The 21396-nt window shown below is 37.9% G+C and overlaps 1 protein-coding gene across 1 annotated transcript in view; it reads left to right on the plus strand.

Annotated features, from left to right (window-relative positions):
- The window catches only part of FGD6 (FYVE, RhoGEF and PH domain containing 6), a 114263-nt gene extending 95905 nt beyond the window's left edge, over window positions 1-18358 (plus strand). Inside the window, 7 exon segments of the mRNA XM_036458691.2 lie at window positions 5647-5749; window positions 6247-6393; window positions 8503-8605; window positions 10658-10782; window positions 13268-13396; window positions 15239-15387; window positions 17730-18358. Of these exon segments, the coding sequence (XP_036314584.1) occupies window positions 5647-5749; window positions 6247-6393; window positions 8503-8605; window positions 10658-10782; window positions 13268-13396; window positions 15239-15387; window positions 17730-17766 (793 nt within the window). The 3' untranslated portion in view covers window positions 17767-18358.
- Window positions 18359-21396: the final 3038 nt, after the last annotated feature.

Consider the following 21396-nt stretch of genomic DNA (forward strand, 5'->3'; position numbering starts at 1 on the left):
TGTGCATTAATTCATTAAATCTTCTCAACAGCCTTCAAGGTAAGTGACGACCATCACGCCCATTTAATGGTGAGAAAAGCCATCCGGCTATCAGGTTATCAGGGCCAGGATTTAGGGTCAGGATTTGAACCCAGGCAGCCTGCTCATAGCTGTGTCCAAATCACTGAAGTCAGTTAGGGTCTTAGTAGAAGCTTGAGTCATAACTGGTACCACACATTTTTTCTGCATTAGGCATGGTTGTAAAGGTTTTATATTCATTTTCTTTTTTAATTTCTGTGATAACTAGTGGAGTTTGTATTGTCTTGACCTTCCATATAAGGAAAATGGAGCGTGCAAACATGTCCAAGTTTACGTAACTAGTAAGCAGTGGACTAAAATGTGAACATAGGTGTATCTGACACTTAATTTATGCTTTTAACCATAATAATATTGCCTATGCCACATGTCAAGGACTCAGACCAAAATCAGAGGAATACAAGAGCAGCCAGCTCCCTTAGTCATGTCACTTTTCTGAAAGGGAATGGCCACTGCTGCCAGACACCAGATGTCAGAATGACAGAAGATAAATACCTCTCTTCAGGATTTGTCAGATGCTTCCCAGTTTCAGCTAGCACTGTGACCTTCTCTCTGCCCGCATCCCTCCCTCCCTCCTTTCTGTTCTTCCTTCCTCTTCCCTTCCTTTCTTTTTTTTCAGTTTGAGCAAAAGTGCAAAGAACATTAAGCCCCAGTATATCAGACTCCTTGCAAATACTTAAGCTTGGTTCTTAAAATCAAGAAAGTGATTTTCAAAGATCCAAAGAGAAAATGCCCATAGGAAATTCAAAATTTTAATTGTACTTAAATTTTATAACTAAAAAAATGTGCTTTGGTAAAAACATATTTCTATTTTATTAAAGATTAAACAATTCAGGAAATGATGGTAAATCTTCCTTCAGTTTTCTATCAGATAAATATCTGAATGTTCATGTTCTCCCAGATTGGCCTCCTAGACTTTAGAAAGGTAATTTTTCAGTATGGTGGAAAACCATCTGAGGGTTTTAAGCTAAGAATTGATCTGGTTTAATTTACATTTTTAAAAAGAGCACACTGGCTGCTTTGTAGAAGGTAGACCACTGGAGCCTAGAGTAGAAGTTGGAAGACCAGATAAGAGGCTGTAGACGACAGAGTCTTGGACTAGCGTGGTATAAAGTGGTCAGAAGCAGGTATAGCCAATAGGATTGCTGATGGATTGAATGCAGGATATGCAGGAGAAATGATAAAAGTGGGAAGTTATTGACAAAGGTGAAAAATAAGTCTCCAAGGTAGGATTAAGGTGGCATGGGGGAAGGGAAATTAACACATAGTGAATGCCATGCTCTCCTTCTGAATACACCAACCACAATGAGGCAGATACTGTATAACCCACCCTATGAAAACCTGGCATGCTCATCAGCATGGATCTGCTTATGGTTCTCTATGCACACCAGCCTACTTCACATCCTTCTGCCTTGCATAGGCTGCCTCTTCCTGGAACTCATCACTTTGTTCAATAAATCATATGAGTCTCTGCTTTGAGCCAGGCATTGGGGATACTGTGGAGAATTTAAATGACTCTTCTCTCCCGAAGCTTGTAGTCCATTAGGGAAGACTCATGCTAAGCAAATATTAACACAATCACTACCAGGAGATGTGAGGCTGTAAAACAAGGGAACTTGAACAAGATTTGGCGGAGAATGAGCAGTCAGGGTTAGCTTCCCTAAGACCTGCTATATCTATTTCATTGTAAAGCATAAAGGGGAGTTGGATAGCTAGGCAGAGGAAAGGAAGAGACTCCCAGGCATTAGGAACAGTGTGAACTAAGGTGAAAAGGAGCGTGGCACATTCAAAGAACTGAAAGGTCAGTGGGGCATGAACGTAGAGAATGAGAGGGACCCACGATAAGCCTGGAGAGAGGGAGGGAGGTTTCATGGAACCATCTTGTAGACTTGGGTCTTTAGCCTAAGAGCCACAGGAAGCCACCGAAAGGTTTATACTAGGGGTGTCGAACTCAATCAGAGAAGGGGCCAAAATCTAAAATCCAGCCTAAATCGCGGGCCGAATGGTTTACTGAACAGTCATAAACTGTCATTGTGATGGAAACGCAGCGGAGTGCAGTGATGACAGCACGGTGCGGGCCACATTGCAAGGCCTGGCGGGACGGATTTGGCCCGCGGGCCTTGTGTTTGACACATGTGGTTATACAAAGGGATGATGAGATTAGACTGGCATTTTAAAAGGAGTGTCTGGTTGCTGTGTGGAGAATGGTTTGGGAGGGGAAACTAAAGGAGATGCGTAATTGGACATAAAGGATGAGAAAGAGAGTGAGCATGAGCTCCAGTTTGTCCATTGTATTGGGTAGTGGCGCCATTCACTGTGACAGGAAACACAGGGAGGAGCAGCTTTGGTGGAGAGATCAGGAATTTAGTTTCAGATGTACACAGTGAAGGTGAGATGCCTATGAGTCATCAAAATGGAGCCATCACGGAGACAGTTTGTGTAAATATCTGAATGTCAGAAGGAAGCTGGACTAGAGGCATATATTTGGGAATCATCAAAGTAGAGAGGAGAACCAAAGCCAGGAGACTGAATAAGGTGCACAGAGAGACTAAAGAGTTTCTGTCGAACTCTTAGAATTCTTCCCAGCCTATCTTAGTCATCACCTCTGCAGTCTTCCCTGCTACTTACAGAAGGTAATTTTACTAGTACTTCTGTGTTCTTTATCTTCCTTGCATTTATTATATCATATAGTAATTACTTGATTCTGTGTCTCAATTACATGTAAGCCCTTATAAATGAGGTATATTTTTGTACTCAGTAGCTGACTCTTAGTAAGTTTCCAGTAAATGTTACTCACATTAATTCAATTGAAGCAATGTGGCCTTTGTACCTTAGAGTGGCATGTCTAGTTACCACAAGTAGTAAATGGTGTAACAAGGCCTAACTCATCAGCAATCCCTTCTATTGGAATGTTTTTCCTCTTGGAACTTCATCTCAATCAGTGGGAAAATTGTACTTATTAATTATAAATTTGCTTTCAGGCAATGTGCCCATTCCATTATGAAATTTAACTTTTTTTTTGACCTGAGGAAACTGCTGATTCTTTTGCTAACCATGTTGCAAACAAAGAGCTAGAATGCCTTTACTCGGTGCTGCAGCAAATGTGTGTGGTCTGTGAGAAATGTGTTATCAAGAGCTGGTAAACATTGTTCTGGCAGAAACCCACACAAAAGAGAGCCAGAAACCCACACCAGAGAGGACAGCATATGTGACATGATTTACACAGTCAAATCACATTCCACATACTCTCAGAGCTCCAGAAAAATCAGATGGCAATTCTCAAATTAGCCATCTGCCTCTCTGCTTTCTGTTACCTCTTCCAGTGAAACAGTGGGGAGGGAGAGAGGAAAGAGGGGTGGGAATATTTTATGAACATTTGCTTAGAAGCCTGAGCGTATGTTTTTATAATATAGTTCTTCAGAGAACACGAATAGAGGCCAGAGATGACATTGTGGTGAAGGGTGCAACCCTTAGTCACACTTGGTCTGATACCAACCTATTTCGTATATAGCTGTTATCTAAAACAAATTATCTAACATTTCAAATCCTCAGTTTTCTTATCTGTAAATGGTGATGGTGAGTGATGATGTTGGAATGAGGGTATGGATAAGACCCAATATATATTTCATGGGGTGGCTTTGAGGAAAAGATATGATGACATTTGAAAAACATTTATTTAACATAGTTAACTGACATGTAGTAACTTAAATAAATGTTAGGTAGCTGTGGTAGAATATTAGAGATAACTGAGGCAGGGTTTTTTGTTTGTTTGTTTGTTTTTTGTTTGTCTTTTTAAGAGAGAGAGACAGACATCAATAATGAGAATCATTAATCTGTCTCCTGCATGCTCCCTACTAGGGATCAAGCCTGCAACCTCAGCATTGGCCCTTGATTGGAATTGAATCCTGGATACTTCAGTCCACAGGCCAATGCTCTATCCACTGAGCAAAACCAGCTAGGGTGGAGGCAGGTGTTTTGTGTGTTTTTTATGTTTGTTTGGAGAGATTGGGGTGGTTTCTATTTTATTTTGTTATTGGTATATAATAAAAATTTGAGAAATTAATTTAAAATTTTTATTTGTAACTGGATTTTTACCTTTTAATAGCCATATGAGTGCAAATTCTAAATGGCACTGAACTAATTAAGTAAGAAGGTACATTTCTAAAAATAGTTATTGTGGGGAAAGCTAGTGGCTTTTTTTTGGTATGATCTTGACCTGCTCTGAGTTCATTGAAATACAACAAAATATGCCTGTTTGTACCATTATTTTTATTTTTTATTATTAAAATATAATTTAAGAATTCAAAGACCATAACCATACACAGGTTTTCAGTGTTTTACTCAGTGTGACACCTAACTTCCTTCTACTTTTAATACAAACTTTTATTAATAAAATACTTTGAGTAAAAATTGAAATATACTTAAAATTAGAGTGAATAATATAATGAAACTGCATATTCATCATCCAGACTCAAAAGTTACCCAAGAAAATTCTGCAACATATTTTCCTATTTTCTAAAATATTTTAAAACAAATTGTAGATTTCAGGTCATTTTACTTCCATATTGCTTAGTATGCCTCTAAGAAAAATACACACTGTCTTACCCATTATTATAATGGATTTCCATTATTATGATGGAATTTATTTTACTCTGATGATAGTCACATTTTTATTTTATTTTACTATGATGATAGAGTCACATACCCATTATGATGGATTTTATTTTACTATGATGATGGGTTTTAAACTTATTATTAAATTCTCTCATTGTCTCTTCACACACACACCTGAAAGTATGCCTCTCACTCTTGGGTATGCAAAACCAAATATGCTGATACCAGTGATAATCTGAAATTACTAGAGTTTGGGGGGATGAGGGGTACAAAAGCAAAACAAGAATGCCTTGTTCTGAATAGGCCTTCCCCCTATTTGGCCCATTTCTATCTAGAATTGAATCATAGCTCCAGATGAACTGAGGGTAGGAATAGGAAACGTGATGAGCTGAACACAGGTAGAGGCACCCCAACAACGACAAGCTATTTCCCTTATTCACCACTCCTTAAATATCTGTTTATGATTTAAAAAAAAAAAAAAAAAAGTTTCCTTAATCCACTGCCCTTCCTAGAAAATTTTAGTAATAGTTACTAAACTGAAAATACTAGTATTCTATGATATAAATTTGCGTTTGAAACTTGATTCCTTGGAATATTTTTAAATTCTAGTCTTATACCTGAGGAAACTTCTTGGTTATATAAATAATCATCACAATTCTGAATTGTGTGACTAGCCCATAAACCAAACAAAAAATACCTCCAAAGTTAGGAAACTTCAAAAGCCGTTCCGTATAAAGCAGTACTCTTAGAAAGGAAGACAGCATTGTGTTTGCTCAGATGCCCTGTGTTCTCATGCCTGCTCTTATTATTTGTGCACACAAACCTCAGCGTCGCTGCCTGTGACCGGCATTGTTGGAGGGCGGGGGAATCTGTTGCCATGGGAGAAGAAGAAGTATGAAAAAGGCAAAGGATAAAAGCTGGCATCTGGTTGATGGAACCTTCTTTTGCCCCCAACAGTTCTGCCACAGAAAGGGATGAATGGCTAGAAGCGATTTCCAGGTCAATAGAAGAGTATGCCAAGAAAAGAATCACATTCTGCCCTAGTAGGAGTCTTGATGAGGTATTGTCTTTTCCTCCTCCTCCTTTTTTTTTTTTTTAATGCATTTTACTTTTTATCTTTAAAAAAAACTGTTCCCAGGAATTTAGAAAAGCAACATGTGTTTCACAGAAGGATTGGAGGTGTGTGTGTGATTTCAGAGCTAAAGTTTTATCCTGCTAATGTCTCACTGCAAGTCTATAGCAAGTAGCATAGTCATATATTTTTTTTCTAGTTATAAACCTCATTGTATAACATTTTGAAAATACAGCATAGTCTAAGGAAACTAATCAGCTGTCATCACATTACCACAGGCATGTTTTAAAATTAATTTTGCATTAGAGGATTGTTAGAATGTAGCTAATCTTAATATCCTGAGAACATGAAAAATATAATAGCCCATATTTCATTCTATATCCCTTATTGATACTATCAGCATTGTAATCTGCCACTACTAAAGACAAGGTTTGATTCTGTAGCAGTCCACATGTGTGAGATAATCAGGAGTCGTTTTTCCACAGGCAGACTCAGAAAATAAGGAGGAAGTGTGTCCCCTTGGATCAAAGGCTCCTATCTGGATTCCTGATACCAGAGCCACGATGTGTATGATCTGCACTAGTGAATTTACTCTGACCTGGAGACGACATCACTGCCGGGCCTGCGGAAAGGTGGGAGAGGATAACACCATCCTCCAGTGTAATTTTCAATAGCCCCAGGCTGTAATAGTGAGGAAGCACATGTCCCCTTGTAAACCACTGTAGGGGAGAAAAAAAGATACCGAATCATAGATGGTATTTTCTCTAAATATTTAGGCATGGGGCAATCTTGTTAGGAAACTTATTCCCTCTCACATTAAAGTTACTTTAGAATGTCAATAATAGACAATTTTCATTAAAAAAATGTACAAATTCACAATTAAATAGACACACACACACACACATTAATAAATCCTATATAATAAAAGCGTAATATGCAAATCAACCAAACAGCGGAATGACCACCAGAGGGCAGACGCTCAATGCAGGAGCTGCCCCCTGGTGGTCAGTGTGCTTCCACAGGGGGAGCGCCACTCAGCCAGAAGCCGAGCTGACGGCTGGCAAGAGGCTCTCCCACCTCTGGCAGTGCTAAGGATGTCTCACTGCAGCTTAGTAGTCAGTAGGACATCCCCTGAGGGCTCCCAGTCTGGAAAAGGGCACAGGCTGGGCTGAGGGATCCTCCCTTCCTCTAGTGCACGAATGTTGAGCTCTGGGCCTCTAATATAAATATAAAAGCCTAAGTGACCATCTGATTAGTAGCTATGACGTGCAGTGACCACCAGAGGGCAGACACTCAACACAGGAGCTGCCAAGCTGTGATGACTTGGTAGCTGCAATTCTTGGGAGACGCACTCGGAACCAGGGAAGAGGGAGCCAAATTCCAAGGTGTGTCACCCGAGAACTGCCCTCTCGCAATCTGGGACCCCTCGGGGGATGTTGGAGAGCCAATTTTAGCCCAATCCTCGCAGGCCAGGATGAGGGGCCCAACCTGTGCACAAATCTGTGCACCAGCCTCTAGTTTACAGATAATTATTTAAACTACATTTATCTAGATACTAATTATAGTAAATCCTCATTAAACATCTTGATAGTTTCTGTGACTTTAAGTGCAAGGACTTACTATGAGACCAGTTTTACTAGAAGCTAAATAATATAAGCCAGAATTAAGTTCATGTGTGGTCACATCAATCCTATCTAATAAAGAGGGAATATGCTAATTGACCCTCCCACCATCACAAAAGATGGCGGCCCCCACAGCCAATACGGAGGGAATATGCTAATTAAATGCCCCGCCCTCATTAGTAAACTGAGCACAGTAACAATGACATCAGTGAGTAGTTGTAAAGGTTAAATGAGGTCTTATTTAGAGAGCATTTAATATAGAGCCAGACACTTGGGAGAGGTGATCAGAGGTGGTCATGGTTATATCGTGTTTCCCCGAAAATAAGACATCCTCCAAAAATAAGACCTACTTACAGGTTTCCTTCTGAGTGAAATATAAGGCATCCCCCCCGAAAATAAGGCCCCCTAGGCTCTGTCTCATAATGCTATTGCTAAACATGAGAGATTTGGTCCACTGATTCTGAGAGAAATGGAGTCACAAGAAATTCACCAGGAAATTCAGGAATTGGATTGTTATGATGATGTTCCAGAAGATGATGACATGATTGTCATTTGAATAAATGAATAAATTCTTGATACTGTAGGATTCACAGTTTGTCTGGTTTGTATTGACAACTACCGTACCGTATACAGGTAATAAATTTTCTTTATTTTCATTTAACAATAAATGTGTACGGTATTCTTCTTCATGGGAAAATAGGACATCCCCTGAAAATAAGACCTAGTGCATCTTTGGGAGCAAAAATTAATATAAGACACTGTCTTATTTTCGGGAAAACAGGGTAGCAGTGATGATAACAATGACAACAATGATAATGAAGATAATACAGCTAACACAGGACTTACTGCGCACCAGGTGCTGTTCAAACATTTTGCACCCATTAACTCTTTAGTATTTTATTCTTTTTGCAGTAAAAACTCAGTAATTAACTGAGGCCTCTGTATCTTTCAGTGTGGTATTGTGTGTGAGTTCATTACGTGCCTGAAGTCCATAGAATTGTTGTTGAGAATCAATGACTGAAATGGTTTTGAAAAGTAGGCAGCACTATAAATTGTAACATACCTGATGGTTTGGATACAAAAATTACTCTAAATTAAATAATTCCAATGTGTTTTCAGATCGTATGCCAAGCTTGTTCATCAAATAAGTGTGGCTTAGATTACCTGAAAAACCAACCAGCAAGAGTATGTGAACATTGTTTTCAAGAACTGCAGAAATTAGGTAATATATAAGTAAAGACTTAACCCCACGTTCCTTTAATTCCCAGATGCTTTCAAAGGCCTTCTGAAAGAATCATTTTAGACACATTAGCAATATGATTTGGTGATACTCATCTCAAAATAATGACTATTTTGCTTTTCTTAGTTAAGCTGTCTTACCTCATATTTAGTAATATTTCCAAGAGAGGTTAGATTAAAGTTTATTCTTACTTTGATCACAGTTTTGCTTGTAGAAAAGTAATTATAATATAGGATGAAATGCTTAAAACAGTTACAAGGGAACTTTAACTCTCAAGTAATTTTGAAGTTTCTAGTCTCACAACTGTGCTCATTACAAATCATTTTTATGTATCTGTAAAGTAATTCCTTATGGAAGTATGCCAGGTTTCACTTTGATAGCCTAATTTTAATCACTTGGATTGATTTAGTGAGGTGTTAATTGTACATATAAATGTGTAGCTTTTCACTAAATACGAAATGACATATCATATCTATCCCTGCAGCTAAGATGAATGCAGCTAGCAGGACTGTTCAGGTCTGTGTTTTAGAAAGAGACCTGTAAATTCCTGAAACATTTAGGCTCTAAATTTTTTAAAGATTATCTTTCATTTTCACGAAGAGTAGCTTTTCGTCTGCATATGAGAATAATTGAATAAAACTAGATGATATGCGATTTGTCTGTGTATGTTTTTCCCAAGAAGACATATTCCTTTGCCATTGTTTACGTTCCTTCACGTGTCCTCTCTGGTATATAATATTGGCTGGAACCATTCAAAATACAGTTTTTTGAACCATCCTTCCCCATCATTCACACTCATTTGGTCAGTAAGTTTTGTCAAGTTTATCTTTGTTTTTCTCTTGATTTCTTCATCTCATAATAAGGCCTTCAATATCTTTCATCTGGCCTACTGCAGTAATTTCCTAACAGATTTTCTTGCTACAAATCTTTCTTCCTTTCCACTGCCAGATTTATTTTTCTCAATTCATTCTGTTCATGTCTGAAAGGTCTTTAATTTCCCACTGCCTGAACAGCAGCAGTCCAGGTTCCTTAGAACCAGCCTTTTATTTCCAGCCTCATTATTCTCCACATAGATAATCTGATTTCATCTCTCTCTCTGCTTTTTGCTTATGTTGACCTCTCTTCATTCCTCCTCCTCTTTTTTTTTTTTTGCTTAGCAAACTTAGTTATACCCTTAATGGTCAACTCAAACATCTCATCCTCTTCTCAGCTTTTCCTGAACCTGTGCAGTCAAAATTAATTGCGTGCTCCTCTTGTCTCGTAGCCTCTTTTATTTTTTTTAATTATTTTTTAAAATGTTTTCACAGAGGAAGGAAGAGGGAGAAATAGAAACATCAATGATGAGAGGGAATCAGGATTGAGCCTGCAACCTGGACATGTGTCACGCTATGACCTCTAACCCTTGAACCATGCCGGCTAGGCTTGTAGCCCCTTTTCTAGCACTTCGTTCGTTGTAATATTATTTGGTCATGTATCATGAAGTTAGATTTGTTTAAGTCAGGAGTGAAGTTTTTTATTTTTTATTTTTTTTAATATATTATTGACTTTTTACAGAGAGGAAGGGAGAGAGATAGAGAGCTAGATATGTCAATGAGAGAGAAACATCGACCAGCTGCCTCTTGCACACCCCCCTGGGGATGTGCCCGCAACCAAGGCACATGCCCTTGACCAGAATCGAACCCGGGACCTTTCAGTGGCAGACCGACGCTCTACCACTGAGCCAAACCGGTTACGGCAGGAGTGAAGCTTTAAAAAATGTTTTTAAATTGGTAGTACAGTGACATCTTTCACAATTCTAAAGGCACAAAAGGGTAATCCTCTCACATGGTTTAGGTTTGAAAAGTATGAAATCATAGTCAGTGGAAAATCTTCTTCCCACTCAACTTTTGGCCATCTATCTTCTGTGCCATCAGTGCCACCAGTTTCTTAAGTATCCTTCCATGGATATTTTATGCAATAATGTTTATTGATCTGAATTAAATTGAATTGCAGAATGGTTACTACTGGTGTATAAGTGTGCTTGATTTCTTCTAGATCACCAGCACTCTCCTAAGATTGGATCTCCCGGAAATCACAAGTCTTCAAGTGCCTTATCATCAGTCTTACAGAGTATTCCATCAGGGAGGAAACAGAAAAAAATTCCAGCGGCTCTCAAAGAAGTAAGTGTCTCCATTAAACTTGCAACCTGATAGAAGCTGAATTATTCATACGCATATAATAGACTGTTTCTCATTCATAAAGGAAGATGTCATTTCCCACAACTATTAAGACATGCATTTTAATACTGGTGATGAGGTGTGGCTGATGCCTCGCTATCTTGCTTAGTCTCCCATATGACCTGAGTCATTTGGAAAATGGTTGTCAAAAAGTTTGCAGAATATTTTATAGCAATGATAGAAAGTAAAGATAACTTGGCACATGTGAATTTTTTTTTAAACAGTTTGCTTTCCTTTTTATTTTATTTTATTTTTTTTATTTTTATTTTTTTAAATATATTTTATTGATTTTGTACAGAGAGGGAGGGAGAGAGACAGAGAGTCAGAAACATCGATGAGAGAGAGTCATCGATCAGCTGCCTCCTGCACAACCCTACTGGGGATGTGCCCACAACCAAGGCACATGCCCTTGACCGGAATCGAACCCGGGACCCTTCAATCCCCAAGCTGACGCTCTATCCATTGAGCCAAACCGGTTTTGGCATTCTTTTTATTTTTTAATATATTTTTATTGATTTCAGAGAAGAAGGAAGAGGGAGAGAGAGATAGAAACATCAATGATAAGAGAGAATTATTGATTGACTGCCTTCTGCATGCCCCCTACTGGGGATGGAGCCTACAACCCGGGCATGTGCACTTGACCGGAATTGAACCCAGGTCCCTTCAGTTTGCAGGCTGATGCTCTATCCACTAAGCCAAACGGGTTATCATGAATTTTAAAAATTACTTTGAGGAGACCCCTAACCAGAGGGAAGAATATGCAGAGTATTTGTAGGCATTAGTTTGTTATATACAGCTGATAGTCATTAATAGTAGGTTGTCATTCCTTTAAGCTTAAAAGAAATATTTAAAAGGTGATAATAGCATATTCTAGTACAGTTAGACCTGGCAGTGGCATAATCCACAGGCATCACTGGTATCCAATCCCAGTTCCTCAAATTCAAGTGTTCAGTCAAGCCAGAGCCAGAGATCAGAAATACCGCCTTTCTGGCCACTCCCCTTTTAATTCTTTTATTAATTGATTCCACCTGTGCTAGTTTTGTGGCCAGTGGAGTTTTAAATTTCATGCTCTTGCTTAGTTATTATGTGAAAACAGCACACATTTATTATCTCAAGAGCCCAGGCATAGCTTAGCTGGGATCTCTGTAGGGCCACAATCGTAGTGTTGGCCATTGTTGAGTTCTCATCTGGAGACAGACTAGGGAAGGGTTTACTCACTCAGGCTGTTGGCAGAATTCATTCCCTTGCAGTTGTAAAACTGAGGGCCTTGGCTTCTTATTTGCTTTTCCTAGAGGTTGTCCTCAACTCCTTGCCACATGGGCCTCCCACCATAGTTGCCGGTTTCTTCAAAGCCAGAATGGGAGACAGAGCTGTCTAGTAAGATTGAGTCTAATGTCACAATCAGGGGAGTGATATCCCATCAGCTTCACGTACACTGTGGGTTAGGAGCAAGTCCCAGGTCCTGCCCTCATTTAAGGGGAAGAGAATGTGCAAGAGTGTGATTTTGTAACAGCAGGGTTCATGGGGAGTCACTTCAGGGTCTGTTCAACACATCACTAATTAGGCCATTCGTAAACTTTGCTATTGTTCTGTGTTTAAAAAAAGATAGAAAAGTCTCAACTGCCAAATTATAATCACTATAAATACTTACTATATTTTGTCTAGAGATTAAAAATTTTCAGCCTTTTATGAAGACAAACTTTCAAACCAAAATTTGGCAAGTAGAAAATGATCCTTAAAATCCCCATTATTGGTAGAATTCTCTATTTACTTTTCTGTTCGTACAAATTTTTAGTTATTTCAGGGACAGATTTCAAGTTTTAAGTAATTTTCTCTAATTACCAGAATAAAAAGAGCAATAAACAGCATACACAGGCCTCAAAATGCAGTTTTAAAAAAGGCTTTTTGACCTTCGGAATTATTTTTCTTCTGGAAACTCAGAAAACACAGGCAAACTTGCAAAGAAAAGCATACATACAGCTGAAACTGGTTTGGCTCAGTGGATAGAGTGTCGGTCTGCGGACTGGTGCGATTCCGGTCAAGGGCATGTACATTGGTTGTGAACACATACCCAGAGGGGGGTGTGCAAGAGGCAGCTGATCGATGATTCTCTCTCATTGATGTTTCTGACTCTTTATCTCTCTCTCTTCCTCTCTGTAAAAAATCAATAAAATATATATTTTTTTTAAAAAGAAAGAAAAGAAAAGCATACATACAAACCAGGTAGAATTCTAGAACTGCTTCTAAAAGGTATTTTTATGCACGTAGCAATTCAGTTTGGATAATAGCAGACTTTGAAAATAAACTTTAATTTTGAAACATTGTTATTATGGTTATTGCTTTCAGAACCAATGATCAAAAGCAGTTTCGTTATTTTAAAATTTTTGTTTGAACAACATTTAACTATATATGGGATTTACTTATCTAGGTATCAGCAAATACAGAAGATTCTTCCATGAGTGGCTATTTGTACAGATCAAAGGGCCATAAAAAACCTTGGAAACACTTTTGGTTTGTCATAAAAAATAAAGTGCTATATACATATGCTGCAAGTGAGGTAAGTTCTGAAATCTTAATATGTGTAACTTGGGGATCTTGTTTTATAATGCAAACTGCAAATAAATATTTGTTAATTTTATGTTGTTTTGCTTTGCTTCTGGAGGGGGAGATGTTGTTACCTTTGTTATAATCTTCACCAAGGAGATATGTGTGTGTGTGTGTGTGTGTGTATAATAAAAGCCTAATATGCTAAGTGTCCGGTCATCTGATCGGCCATTCATCCCAAGTATAATATGCTAATGATATGCTAAGGTCACTCAACTGCTTGCTGTGATGTGCACTGACCACCAGGGGGCAATCAACCAGTCTCCATGATGTGCACTGACCACCAGGGGGCAGACACTCTGACCTGTAGGTTAGCTTGCTGCTGGGGTCTGGCCAATCAGGGCTGAGCCAGGCCGGGCACTCCCTAGAGCCCTCTCTCAGCTGATCCCTCCCTGGCTAGCCAACTTCCCATTTCCCTCCTCAGTCCCAGTTGTACACCGGGGGGTCCCTCAGACTGGCCTGTGCCCCCTCTTGTAATCTGGGACCCCTTGGAGGATGTCAGAGAGCTAGTTTCAGCCTCTAGTATATATATTATTGATTTTAGAGAGGAAGGGAGACAAGATACTGAGATAGTGATGTGAGAGAGAAACATTTGCATCCTGAACTGGGGATTGAACCTGCAACCTAGGTATGTGCCCTACCGAGAATGGAACTCCCAATGTTTTGGTGTAGGAGGCGATACTCCAACCAACTGAGCCACCCGGCCAAGGCATGTTGTTATTTCTAATGTAAACAGTGTCTGTTTTTTTCTTGAGAGCTCTTATTCAAAAGTATTAGGAATTTTCCATTATTAAAATGTAAGTTTGTTTGTTGTCATGTGACTCCTTCACTGAAGGCAGAGGTGTTTATCCTTTCTGCCAAGCTCTGCTGGATGACATCCTCTTGACTGTCCCCAGATTGCTTCGATCCGGCATCAGCATAGATAATCTAAACTTCCTTTGGGTTATAAGAAGTTTCTGATGGTTTGCTTTAATACTGCCCTTTTCTCCTATCTGATCACCACATGTTCCAACATCTATGAAAACCCCTGCTCTAAAGCCCAAGCGTTTCCTTAGTGAGCCTGGCGTTTCCTTAGTGAGCCTGGCGTAAATTGCTTGCCCTTCTGAGCTATGTTTCCTGCATCCATAAAATCCATAAAAGTATTGTAGTTACTACCTCATGTGGCTCTTGGAAAATATGTTAAAAGCAACACCTGTGAACATATTGAAAACTGTTTAGCACAGGGTCTGGCTCCTGGAAGGGAGGTGTGTGGCTCAGTAAATATTGTTGAATAAATGAAAACTGGAGAAGTTGCTAGAGTTATCATTGTTTTATATATGTGTACTTGAGGCCTGGTGCACAGGATTTGTGCACTGGAGGGAGGGTCCCCTAAGCCTGGCCTGTGCCCTCTTGCAGTCTAAGACCCCTCGGTGGATTTCTGCCTGCCAGCTTAGGTCTGATCCCTGGGGAGAACAGGCCTAAGCTGAAAGGTGCACGTCCCTCTTGCAGTCTGGCACCCCTTGCTCCTTACCCACCTGCAGTGGAGGCGAGAGGCACCCTCCACCGCCGCTGTGCTTGCTGGCCAGCTAGCCTTGAGGCTGGCTTCTGGCTGATTGGCGCTCCCCCTTGGGGAATTCATTCATTGGTCAGTGCACATCATAGTGATCGGTCTTTCCGCCGTTTGGTTGATTTGCATATTACGCTTTTTATTACATAGCATATGAAATGAAATGATAGCCATATATAGCACAAGTTCGCAAATCTGAATTTTGTTTAAATTTTAAAACCCATCTCCCTCCATGTCTTTTTAATTTAGGACGTGGCAGCTATGGAGAGTCAACCTTTATTAGGATTCACTGTCACTCAAGTCAAAGATGAGAATTCAGAGTCTAGAGTATTTCAATTATTGCATAAGAACATGGTATTTTATGTATTCAAAGCAGATGATGCTCACTCAGCTCAGAAGTAAGTAATTTAGACCTATTTTCCTTTTATGCATGGAAGTGTGAGTTATTGTAAGGTAACCTACTTTGGGGACAACTTAAAAGTTGAAGTCAGGAACCAAATAAGAAATGTTTTAGTATTCAAACTCTTTAGCACTATTTCTAAAGACAGGCTAGAGTATCTGGAATATTTTCAGGAGGCAGAGGGGGAAAGAAAATGGGTAGTTCTGTCCAGAATATTTGTGTACACATGACTACTGAGGAAGCCGCATGATGCCGCTCTGCTGAGAGGAAGGGACGCTGAGGTATTTGACCTCTCCTTCCATGCGGGTAAGAATCTTCTCTTGAAACATTCCAGGATTTGGCAGTCCAATGCTTCCATTGTGCCAGGGAACTGCAGGAGTTTAAACAGCTGCTTGCTAACTTCTTTGGGGAAAAGGTCAAACACATTAAGAGGTTCCCATGCTGTTCCCGGTGACTGAGGAGAAGGAATTAGATATCATTTTAAAACTTTTTTTTTTAAATAGATATCATTTTAGATAATAGTGACAGAAAGTCTCTTCAAAATTGTCATGAGGTTGCTTGATATAGAGAAGTATATCTCATGAAATCAAGGTCCTTTCTGAACAAACAGTTCACCTCTCATTTTTTATTTTGGTCTCACCAAAGATACATTTTTGTTTTCACTGAGAGATGCTAATCTTTTCTGAATAGACTCAAAAAGTGCATGCAGATAAGAATGCTTTAAGTAAACTAAGCTTTTCATTTTTAAGGCAGTAAGAATTAATGTACCAGGATTACATATGTTCCTGGAAATTAATCAGATACAATGTTACAAATACTCCCTCCCACCACCCGAACCCCTGCCAGTGTTAGGATATCTAGCCTAATATAGCTGCTACTCCAAATAATTCCTTTTGTGTACAAAGAATGTTTTAAAATTATGTCATTTAGCTATTTTTTCTGGAAAGATTTCATAGTAATAGTAATTGCCCCAATATTCTATTAGATATTTCTCATCATTTTCTTTAGTATTCATCACAAAACTGATAATAATTATTGCTTTTGAATATACAATGTATCTTTTGCTCGTGTCTTTAAATTGATAAGTAAATCACTTTATCAATTTGGGGGATGGAAGTGGAAGAAGATGTTGGAGGATAAATGGTATGAGGAAAAAAATTAAGAATTAAAAAAATAATCACTTCAAGACAGAATTAATGTAGTTAGGTGAAGAGAACCAGCTTACTTGCAATTTAGAACTAATATAGGCTAAAGTATTAGTTTCTCTTTAAGGGTATTCATATCAAAATGGTTGCTTTTTTGCACATTAACAGAATAGTAAAATATGTTAACTTCAATGAAAACTTTTGGCTTTTTTAAAGGCCTTTTTTATGGGATAAGACATGCCATTTGCATTTAAAAATTGTGAAAATTCTACCCTTAAAATTTGAGCTAAATCTGTCATATACTGCTTTACTGCTTTTACTATTTAAACTGAGTGATTTAAAATGTTCTAGTAAGTTCAGAAGCAATTATACTATTAGGGAGGCACAAAGACACTACCTCTAAGCGTCTGAATAATTGCCATTATGTGTATTGTCAAAACTTTGAGACAAGGATTTTGGAAAGTTCTGTGAAACTGTGAAATACTTTTACATACAAATTTTTGATCAGATGTTAGATTCCCTTTCGTTGAAAATTTTAGAGCAGGTCTAGACTATGGATGCCTAAGGAATCAATGTTAAGGGAGAAGGAGAGAAGGACAGAGCTTGTGTTCCTAAAAGCAAAGCGGCGGTTGAAATAAAGGCCTTTAAAGATATAGCTACTCCCAAAACCAATTAAACAGGATCATCAGGACTCCATAGAACTTTCACATGAAATGGGTCCTTCCTCATGCCTCAAAGAAATAAAAGATGCATTTTTCAGTCCAAGTTTTTTGTTTTGTTTTGTTTTTTAAATATATTTTACTGATTTTTTTTACAGAGAGTAAGAGAGAGGGATAGAGAGTTAGAAACATTGATGAGAGAGAATCATCGATCAGCTGCCTCTTGCACACCCCCTACTGGAGATGTGCCCACAACCAAGGTACATGCCCTTGACCAGAATCGAACCCAGGACCTTTCAGTCCGCATGCTGACGCTCAATCCACTGAGCCAAACCGGTTTCGGCTCAGTCCAAGTTTTTGGCCAAATTATCAAATAAAGGATACTTCCATATTTACGGAATTCTAGTTTGCTATAGGAAAGATCTTAAATACATTGTTAGGGTAACAGATTCATAGGCACATCTATTATCTGTGTTAACATAACATATATTGGATATTTGCATTTTGTGAATCTAACAAAGTTCTCTTATTAATAGGTGGATAGAAGCATTTCAGGAAGGCACAATATTATAGCAGTATTGGTTTCATCTCTTCTGTGATTTCAAGAGGGTGGAATTTCATCAGAATGGAGTAAATACAGTATAAAAATGTAATACAAGTGAACACTGCCATGATAAATGTAACAAAATCTTCATCAAATATGAAAAATTATTTTGTTAGGCATTAAGAGTATTTTTAAATGTTTGTTTTTTCCATGTATGTTATTTATTAAAATTTTGATGTTTACTTGTCAGAATTATTTCTGAAATTCACACTGAATTCTAAAGTACCTTTTCTTTAGAAATTAGAAAATGTATCTTAATACTGTATGCTGTATTACCTGTTTGTGACTAGTCCACACTGTTTTCTCAATGTGTTTTACAGTGTTACATTGTAATAATGTTCTCACTAGTGGTAAGTCTTTGTAAATAAAAAAACACACATCCAAGAGCAAGTTTCATGCAATGTTCAGTTTAGGAATTATGATTAGAAAACTGCTTATGACAAAAAATCTGTATCTTTAAATCAGTAAACTAAGATGAATTTTTATCTTTAATGGGAAAACACATGACCAACTTCTACCTCAATAACTGTGAAATGAAATTCTAATAAATTATCCCAAGCATTTCTACTATGATGTATCTCTTTTGGCATGAGATAATGTTATATCATAAAGAAATTATAGCAGATGGGAAGAGTTTGGATTTTTATTTAACCGAATACACACAGGAAAGATGTTTTCATTTGCAGAGGAACACAAATAATTAACTCTATAGACTTTATATTAATTAAATCTAAACTTTTTAAAAAAATATATATATTTAATTGATTTTTTATAGAGAGGAAGGGAGAGAAATAGAGAGCTAGAAACGTTGATGAGAGAGAAACATCAACCAGCTGCCTCTTGCACACCCCCTACTGGGGATGTGCCCGCAACCAATGTATAATACATGCCCTTGACCGGAATCGAACCGGGGACCTTTCAGTCCGCAGACCGACGCTCTACCACTGAGCCAAACCGGTTTCGGCTAAACTTTTTAAAATATATATATATATTTTATTGATTTTTTACAGAGAGGAAGGGAGATAGTTAGAAACATCGATGAGAGAGAGTCATGGATCAGCTGCCTCTTGCACACCCCCTACTGGAGGTATGCCCACAACCAAAGTACATGCCCTTGACCGGAATCGAACCCGGGACCCTTCAGTCCCCAAGCCGACGATCTATCCATTGAGCCAAACCGGTCCCGGCAAATCTAAACTTTTTAAAGCTACCAGTTCTACACAAATATGTGTATTGTTTTTCAAAATGTAAAATATGGCAAGCATTATATTACATAATGTCCCTTATTACTGTAAGTGTTCTGAGCCCAAGTCAATAGTGGTATTTGTATTTAAAAAGAATGTTACATTTCCTTTGTGCTTTTAAAAATGAACTGGAATTACCATATCAAAAAAGCACAAATTTTAAGCCAGTATTAATTAAAATTGTATAGTAGTCTTTTTATAAAAAAAAAAAAAGTTTTTTACTACCACTTTGTTAGATCTTCCTTGGTAAAATTTTAAAAGTCCGTTATTTCTTTAACTAGCTGTCAGTGCACCTCATTAGGAATCTGGTGCTCTTATTGTTTAACATAGGAACTACTTTGTAAATAAAATTGATTTGCAGAAGAAAAATGAACACTGATTAAAGTCATTCCTGATGTTCATAGGAACATTTATTGACTGAGCTTAAGCTATAGTAAATTATCCTAAAAAGCAAAATTATTCATTGAATATTTTATTAACAAACACAAGAATTTTCCTTTTTCTTGCATAAGGGATTTCTTGATGCACTGTGATATTTATGATTGCCAAGAGAATTCGAGTGCCTTTCTGGGGCCTTTTGGATGTTCTTTGTTGCAGCACCAGAGGCCCTGTTAAATCTATAGTTGGCTGTAGTTTTTTGTGTTTTTTTTCCTGTTTTTTTTTTTTTTTTCCTGGCTATTGCTTGCTGTGGAATCATTTTAAAATGTTATTGCAATCTCACACACAATCCTCACATGCTATCTCTCATGTCTTTCTGCTACTGTGGGTAAACTAATATTCTTTGCCGCTCATTAATTTTAATCAAGATAGCATGAATTGGGCTTCTATGTTGAAAATCCCTGAATTTTTTAGTATAACCTTTTTGGAGTTCAAGGTTATACCTTATAAAGCATTCCCTTGTGCATCATTGGGCTTAGCACTTCACAAAACAGTAAGTTATTTAGAGTTCTTCGCCCTCCTCTTAAGCTCTTAACCTTCTGACTACAGGTTTGGTTTAAACCTCAGAATCTTAGAAAATATCAGGCAGGCTATTCTATCTTTCAACAGTTGGATAAATCAAGAACCAGTTATAAATCTAAATAGAAGAAACATTGCACAAACTTTTAGTAATTCTCCTAATTACATGTGAATCTCATGTATGATTATACTAGCTATTGGCTTAGCCCCATGGAGGCTTTTGAAAAACATAAAATATAGCCTCTTGGGAAAGCTATCAGATTACACCCCCCACCCTATAAAGATGTCTTAAATGTGGAATAGTATTACATTCCCTGTCCCCCTTATCAATTCTCATAACTTAATAAAGCTGATCAATTATTTAAACTGGCTTATTCAATGTCAACTGAGAAACCTAATTATATACATTTTGTTGTAAAGCTATTTTGAAAATATCTCTTGATAGCTAACATTTTAGTGGAGTGGGAATGATATATTGGGTACATCCTATAAATGAGAAAAAAGTATAAATAGTACCTACATCCCAAGAACACTATTTGTTATACATGCGCTTCCAACAAACCCTTTTCAAATATCTCTTTTTATTCATAAGGAAGAGAAAGAAGAACAGTTATAAAGTTAAACCAAAGGGATTCTGAAGCAACCTAGACAAGAGATGCCAGTTTAAACTAGGAGATGGCTGTATTCTTACAGTGTGTCCCCAGCCAGTGTTCCTCTTATCTATGGCATCTGTCCCACCAGAATCCTAGAAAAATTAGAATGGTTATTTTTGGGATCATCCCATATTTCTGGACCTCTCTCCAACCCTTTCCCCCCATTCCCTAATGTATCCAGTGTCCTAGCGTCCTTTGCCCAAGACACTTAATTCTTTCCTTAATCAAATGTTTAATTCTTTGTGTATGTAATAGCATTTCTTAAAATGAGATAAGAGCAACCTTTAATATAAAGATGTGATGAAACAAGTAAGCGAAGAAGTGTAGTTTTGTTAGCCAAATGAGTATTTTATATTTGATTGGTAGAATATATCCAGGGAAATAAGGAAAGCCAGATATAAAGTAATTTAGTTAAAATGTAAATGTTATCACATTTATGTTGATGTGTCTTGGAATGTGCTTTCACTGTACTATTTTTGAAGTTTGAGAGGCAGTGTAGTCAGATATAATCACTGGGCTTTCCAGAAGTAAATCCTATTTCTCTTACTGTACTATACACTCCTGAAAGGCAGATGCTATGTCTAATGTCTCAATTTCTCACAAAATACCTATCTTCGGTCTTTTAAGAGAGAATACTGAATATTGTTGGAATATTTGTTTCCTCTACAAAGAACATGATTCTCATCGTCTACATCTCAAACACAGCCCTCCAAATGCCTACGCTAGAACTCATTTCTTACACCTA

Source organism: Pipistrellus kuhlii, unplaced genomic scaffold, assembly GCF_014108245.1.
Source record: "Pipistrellus kuhlii isolate mPipKuh1 unplaced genomic scaffold, mPipKuh1.p scaffold_m20_p_3, whole genome shotgun sequence".
NCBI classification, from domain to species: domain Eukaryota; kingdom Metazoa; phylum Chordata; class Mammalia; order Chiroptera; family Vespertilionidae; genus Pipistrellus; species Pipistrellus kuhlii.